At 47.1% G+C, this 7688-nt stretch overlaps 1 protein-coding gene across 1 annotated transcript in view; it reads right to left on the bottom strand.

Moving 5' to 3' along the window:
- The window catches only part of LOC104624148 (kelch-like protein 3), a 38030-nt gene that overhangs the window by 9157 nt on the left and 21185 nt on the right, over positions 1 to 7688 (bottom strand). The window contains exons 6-8 of the mRNA XM_010291440.1: positions 3985 to 4101; positions 2830 to 2979; positions 127 to 244 (exon numbers count right to left, since the gene is read on the bottom strand). Of these exons, the coding sequence (XP_010289742.1) occupies positions 127 to 244; positions 2830 to 2979; positions 3985 to 4101 (385 nt within the window). The remainder of the gene's footprint in view (positions 1 to 126; positions 245 to 2829; positions 2980 to 3984; positions 4102 to 7688) is intronic.

Consider the following 7688-nt stretch of genomic DNA (forward strand, 5'->3'; position numbering starts at 1 on the left):
AAAAAGAAAGAGCTGCTTGAGGCCAGGGGGACAGGGGAAGGCTGAAGGACATCCCAAGGACACCCATCCAGACTTGAAGAGCTGCACTGGGAAAACAAAAAGGGTTACAGCAAGTGTTCCCATTACCTGCTCTGCATCTCCGGGAGGGAAGCTCAGCAACCTGATCCCACCGCTCCTCCTCAAAATCATAGCACTCCACACTGCGAATGGCTTTGGGTGCTTGCCCACCCACCACGATCATTACCTGGAGAGGCAAGATGAAAGCTAGAAAACCTCTGACATTAGCCCAGGCAGCTACTCTCTGCGAAGAAACCATCGTCACAGCCTGGTCAGGAGCAGCTGCCAAAAACATGCCGCAGCCTCACTAAAAGCCTCTGCAGGGTGGGGGGGAGTTATCTCCAACTTAACGCACGCTAAAGATGGCAGCACCATTCACCGTTTCTGAGGTGGGCAACCTGCCCTATTTCCCCTTGAAACACAAAACCGCTTTGCACCATGGCACACACAAGACTCGCTGCAGAAGTATTTTTTTAAGTGAAGATGATCTCTCTGGCTTCCAGAGCCAGCCCACTGTTCAGTCATTATCTTCATGGTGGTGCTAAAAATAATCGATGCCACTAAGCAAATAAAACCTGACAGCTGTATTGCCACCTGCGGGGAAGACGACACTTGGGGAAATCACTGGGACTATTAAAACCCAGGGTGCTGGGCGGCCGAAGGAAATGATTTGTCAGCTTCAGTAAGGCTTTTGGCTGCAACTTGTATTGATGCAAATCCAATAATTAAATCCTAAATTCCTTACAGACAGGGAAGATCTATGTGAAGGTGACTGAGGGCAATCTCAGGAGCATAAGAACCACTCTGCCGGATCAGGCTAAAGGTCCATCCAGCCCCAGGCTCCATTCCCAGCAATGGCAAACAGTGGACACTGGTGAAAAAGTGAGAAGACGTGGATGGCGTTCAGTGTGGTCCTTCCCAAATCTGCCCTGACGGCCACCAGAAGGCAAGCTCCCCACGGACTCGCTGACTTGCCCAGGGGCTGTGGTTCGAGGCACCTGCAGCTCAGCACTCGAGGGCTGCCCATGGCTGCTGAGCCCTGCAGACCAACACGTCCACAGGCAGCGTCCAAACCACCTGCACCTACAAACAGCTCGACCTGCACTTTGTTCTGAACACGTTTCCTTCGACTCTCCACAGCTATCAAGAGGGAGGATTTGCTCCCCTTATCACAACAAATCACTACCCAAGACAACCTGATTTTTACAAGGCCAAGGAGCTAGAAGCAAGATAACGGGGCTTCAAATATAGTCAAAGAGTAGATGATAAACTGGCTTTAGCCTCTGCAAGGCAGCTGTGAGTAGCTGAGGGGATAAGATCATCACTCAAGGTCACTAGGGTAATAAGCTCAACTCTAATCACGGTTGCTTTAAAAGTACAGAGCTGGACAGCAATTTCAAGAATTTGAAGAGTATGAAAATAGTGGACTGTTTGATCTACAAAGATGAGACCGTGACATTAGAAAGCAAACAGTCTAAATTAGGAGCCTGACTACTGTTGTGTAACAGTCTTCCATGGAGAGCCACAGAGCTTCACATGATTACAGAATTAAGAGATTTCACAGCAGATGGTAATCCCTCATCAGCGGGACCAACAGGCCAGATGAAAGTTTCTCAGTAACAGGATTGCTGGAAGACCATCACCTTCTCCTCTTTCTTTAGAGTTAAAAAGAAGGGAGGAGAGACTTGCAGAAGATCTGCGTTTGTACTCCTACGTCATGGTATAAAAGATGTTGAGAACCTCTGAACTCGCTGGTTCACTGTTCATTTTATCCTTAACTACTTTAGCCCTTGAACAAGGGTCACATCAGCCCTCCATGATACCCCCAAAGCTCTGTTCTACCAACTTCATCTCAGCGCCAGCAGGCAGAAAGGACACAACATGCCCACACACTCTGCAGAACCACAGTTTCTTAATGGACAGTTCAACATCTAAACATCTGAATAGTCCCTCATAGCACAGATCTCATATACCATCCCACAAAACAAGCTCCCTATGACTTGTGCTTAGAAAAATAATACACTGTGGTTTTGATGTCTTACAATCTCCAAAACGCTTATTAATAACTTCAGCGACAGGCTGTTGAGGGACATTGTGCCAAACTGCGTTTATCTCTGGGGCATGGGGAAAATCATTTCTGTTGTCATTTTTTTTTCACTAATAAAGTGGTGGCCAGAGCATCACATGCCTGCAGGCTAAATGCAGGGAGTAACAAGGATTATTCAGTAGCTGCTTTCAGTCTATTGAAATCTACTTCAGACTTCCTGCCCACGGGTCTGGATGCCGTTGTTTCCTCCTTTCCTGGCTTCCGATTACGGATACGGGAAAAGGAAAGACACCTACTGTGACCCTCCTCAGCAGGGCTCCACCACAGTGCTACAAGCCAGCAGAAACCTCAGCCAACCCTCCGAGCACTACAGGCAGCTGCCTACAGCCGCTGCCGCTCCATGGGTCAGCGACTCTCAAGCCACAGCTCCAGGAATAACAGCCGTTCACAAAACCACTTGTGGCTGACAAAACGTTTCAAGAGCAGAGCCTTGCCCCTGGGAGCAGCAATATTGCTTCTCCTAAGGGTTTATCGAAGTTTATCCAACTCAATTACGTATCCTTGGTGGGTACAGGCAATACCAGAAGAGGGAGTAAAACACTTCAAAGGACGATCATGGAGTTAGTGAGTAGTAATGCGGCAAGTACACAAGCTCCTTTCAAAGACAGAAAATGCCACCACAGTAATATGGTGTGAGGTGACACGAAGCGACAAACTCTGCTTACCTTTGGCAGGCTGACGGGAGTCCTCGGCTTTGTTCTGGGATTCTTTATCAGTTGCCTTTGATCCAGAGGAAGCAAATGATATTTCATGGCCTCGATAAGGAAGTCTTTACAGGTGTTGTTATTCTTGATTAAAGCTTCTTCTTCAACTGTCTGAGAACATGCACACACATGAAAGATCAGTTAAACTGAAGCACTTGGTGGCACAGGTCACAAGCACATGAAACCTGGAATTTGTCTTCCAAAGTACCAACATAAAAGAAATGCATGACAGACACAGCCTTCCAGCTCTTCCCAAAGAAACACAGGCAGTAACATCCAAGCTCCTCAATTTTCTTCCAGTATCACCCAAGAGTAGCAGTGCTCCTGCTATTTTACCAGCCTCTGCCAGACACTTAATATCTTAGCAGAGGAAGATTCACCAGGATTCTCGGTACAAAACAAGTAGTTTCTTTTATCTGGGTCAGAATTTTTAAGGAGAGGCAGTATCTTTTACTCAATCTGAAGATATAGGTGAGAAAAAAAAATACATGGTGGCTTCATCTTGTGAATATCAATTTTATTTTAATTGTATTGATTTTTTTAGACACACGATAAAAGCACAGCAGTCAAAAAGCCCATATGCCAACCTCTTCCTTTGGAGATTCTCAGATCATAATCCAGGCCCAGGTCCCAGGAATTAACTTGTTGAGAACAATCTCTAAATCAGACTAAGTCAGAGAGCATCTCACCGGCCGGTCATGCAGACCTATCTCTACGTGCAGAACGCATCTTAAACCAAAATTATCACAAATGAAGTGTTTTCACTGAGCTAAATTTACCTGCGCACTAGGGGAAAAACCAGCACAAGCTTGTAACACCAATACCTGGGTATTTTCAGAGTGAAAAATCCCAAGATATTAACTTCTAAATGCTTCCACCAAGAGGGGTAGGAGCTCCGCTCTCATCACTGCCTGGCAGAGCACAGGTCACATTTACAAGAAGGTTTCTGTGCACATACATTGATTTCAGAGTCCACCCAGTTTTTCCTTTTACTTCTCTGTTTACAGACTCAGTGACATGCCAAATAACCCATCTCAGACACAAACAGCCAAGCCATTGATTTAGGAGCTTCCAGCAGCTTAAGTGCAAGTATTAATTACTTATTTGCAGACTAACCTGTACAAGATAATCTCTGGGCAAAAGGGGTAGGCGAACATGCTCCATCAGTTTAGCCATGTGCTCTAAGCGAGATTCCTTCTCATAATTTATCCAAGAAATAACCGCTTCAAAGACCTATACAGATAAAGTACAATTAAACGGAGAAGAGAGAGCAGGCTTGCACAGTGACCTACCCAAAACCAAGAGCATTGTGACTTTACAGTGTCGAAGGAAGGAGGTGCAAGGTCTCTACCAGACAGATGAAAAAGCCGTGACTATGCACGGAGCACGCGGACCTCGGCAGCAAAGACCATGCATACTAGTAAGCAACTTCACATCTAGATGTGCTGTGTCACCCCCAAAACTAAGCATGTGTCCAGGACAATCATATACCTCTTGGACATTACCACTGGAAGGCAGCCAGGAAACTTAATTAGCTTGCTGACATTTGCACTGGACTTTATTCATTAAATCAGCTGCAACAATTACTCCTGATAACAGAGGTTTCCCCTCCCGAAGGAGCCTGGCCACGCAGCCAGCCACTGCGCTCACCATCATATTTAACCACGGCACCAGTTCCTCCCCCCGCCAAGAACAAAGAATTCTTCAGGAAAAGTTCACCACACGCGCAGGAAAACCCGCGCCTGCAGCGCGGAGCCTCTGCGCTGCGTGCGTTTCACTGCTGAAAACACGCGGATACTCCAGCCGGGAAACAAGGGCACGCCGGACTTCTGGTCTGAACCAAAATCTAGTTTTACACCCAGATCCAACCGGTTCAGATAAGCATCCAAACTTTGGCTCCGTGACGAACTGCTCACAAAAACAAGCCCGTGCAGCAGGAGCCGCGCAGAGCCCTGCGCGATGAACAGACGCGGGCAGAAGCGTCCTACATGGGCTCCGGCATGAATATGCATGTGCTTACATAACTGAGCGCCTCACTCCTCCCAGAAGAAAGGCCTAAAAATGTCACCGAGAGAGGGAAAGGCTTCCTGAAACACCCAGCACGGCAAGGAGAGGGGCCGGTGTGGTCCCAGATGCCGCACAGCAGGACCTGGATCCTTGCAGTGGAGTCTCCCCACAGAGTCAGAATTAAATCCTGACCCTTAAACTCACATCTAGAGGCAAAATTCCCCAAGTGCTCCCACTGCCCGGTTACTCCCGGGGGGCTGAGCACAGCCACCTCCTGCAGACCCCGGCCGTTCCGTGCTTCCCTCGAAAAGCACCGCTGGCCCTTTGTCCCAACACGCTCGGGATGCGCCCTTGGTTTCAACTTCTCTCCAGGGTCACCAAATGGTCAGGCCAATTTGCACAGAAATTTTCTTCTTTCTTTCCATCCCTCTCATCACTCCCCAAGAAACCATTTTGTTTGGTCCAAGGTCACTAATTTGACAAAATTAACCGGAACTGAGGGCACCATCTCTCGGTCCCCAATTGTTCCTGGCAAATGTATTTGCGGGAGGTGCCGGCAGACACATCCTCCCACAAAGGAGCAGCAGAGCGGAAAGGGGTTTCCTCCTCTTAGGCTAAACTATGTATTTTTAAAAAGCAGTAAAGCACCAGCCTCATTTCCTATGCCAACAAACACTTCTGCTGAATTATTTGGAATTCAGGACGCTGCGATGAGGATTTAAGCAACGCAACGGGGAGCCACGCAATCAAACCCAGCAAATGCAGGGGAAAATAAGTACTGCAGAACCTTTAAGTATTTTAAAAATGAAAATAAACAAACAAACAATTTCACTTCGGCTACAAGGCCTTTAAAGTAGAAACTAGGTTGTTGTGAGATTTTTAATTGCAAATTAGTGTGGAAGGAGCATAAAGCCAATGTTTAGCCAAACATGCTTTTCATTAACCTCTTTGCATAAATGCTGAGCTAGCTACAGAACAGGTCGCAGGACTGGGACCACGCATGATGACACTGAACAAGTTTTAAAGGAAGGTAAAGCAAACGTGCTTCCTCGGTGCTGCAGACTGCTCCTGAGGTAGGCACAGCATCAGTGGATGTCACCCTGCTGCGCCTACTCTAAAAATAACAGAATTTAAAAAAAAACAAAAACAAAATCAGATTCTGGCACCTTCCGTTGGCTCTGATTCCTGATTTTAGGGAGGGAGGACGGGGAACAGACAGCAATATCTCTGTTTAAAGGCCACATCTGTTTCCACTACTGCCATGCCTTCCCTCCACACGCCGTGCCCGCTGCGGACCCCCAGCAGCTGCTGCCGCTCCCCCAGGAGAGGGGTTCTTCCAGCCACGCCAGACCCGCTGCCGAGCTGTGATGAGACGAAGCACTTACCCACACAGCTTTATCCAGAGCAGAGGCACGGGCTGAGTTAGCAGCGGGCACCGGCCTGGCTGTAGGAGCTTGGGAGAAGCAGATTTCCCACTCCGTGGAGTAGAAGGGTAAAAGCCTGGAATATCCCCTTTGTGCATACTACCTAAGCAAAGAGCAAGCCCAGATGTTTTCCCAGTCCCTTCAGCCAAAAATCCAGTTGTTAGATACTCCCAGGAGTGAGGACCAAACTGTGCATCAGCTTCTACTGCATGTCAGAGGCATGAAACGATGAGTTGATTACTGGGCTCTGTGCAAAATCCCCAATCCAAAAATCCCAACCCGCTTAAACATTTCTTTTGTCACTATTCTGAGGTGGCAGGAGCCCTCTCTCAAGGGCTGGAAGCCCCTCCATTTCACACATCATTAGTAAATATGACTAAACATAATTTTTTATGGTTTTTCCTTGCTTGCGTACACTGTTATAATTAAAGCGCCGATTAGGTCAGGTACAGAAAGCATTGATAAAACAGCCTTCGAAGTACTCAGCTATAGCAAAAAGTGCAGGCAGGGACCAAAATAAAGCTTTGCCCTAGGCCAAAAGGGCCTGTGCAACTGCAGAGGCTGGCAAAAGGAAGGGGGAGAGGCAGAGAAAGGAGGATAATCTCTGAATAAAGGGGAAAACATTGTCACCATTTTACAGTTAAAATAGATTTCTGTGATAGCAGACAATTTGATGTCCTGGGGATATAAGTATGCCAAAATTTGTGGAGGTAAAGAATATATTTTATTAAGCCAATTGGCATCAGTTGGGGGGTGGCAGAGGAAGGGGAGAGCACACAAGCTCTTGGGCACACGTTCCTTGAAGCATTATTAAGGGCAATACCTCGCTCCCTGTCCTTGTTACCTTCTGGCCCTGGAAGGACTCAGCTATAAAACTTCCCAGTGGCCCAGAGACGGCAACGCTCTGGCTCACAGGCTGCGGTACACGCGCGACACACGGGAAGAACAGGAACCTTTCATGAAATCTGGATGTGACAGTTTAGCGCTCAGATTTTTGAAGTATTTGCCTACTTACAACATCTTATTGCTTAAAAATAGTTACCTATCCAGCACATATGCACATGCATACACATATAGATGTATGTATAGATATATACAGACATACACACATATATATACTTTTTTTTAATATATATATACACACACATACATTTTACACATGGACCTGTTGGAGTGAGTCAAGAAGATGATCAAAGGGCTGGAGTACCTCTCCTATGAAGACAGGCTGAGAGACATGGGGTTGTTCAGCCTGGAGAAGAGAAGGCTCTGGGGAGATCTTGTAGCAGCCTTCCAGGACCTGAAAAGGGCCTGCAAGAAGGCTGGAGAGGGACTTTTTACAAGGGCATGTAGTGATAGGATGAGGGGTAATGGCTTTAAACTGAAAGAGGG

The sequence above is a fragment of the Phaethon lepturus genome, unplaced genomic scaffold (genome assembly GCF_000687285.1).
Source record: "Phaethon lepturus isolate BGI_N335 unplaced genomic scaffold, ASM68728v1 scaffold7450, whole genome shotgun sequence".
In the NCBI taxonomy this organism is placed as follows: domain Eukaryota; kingdom Metazoa; phylum Chordata; class Aves; order Phaethontiformes; family Phaethontidae; genus Phaethon; species Phaethon lepturus.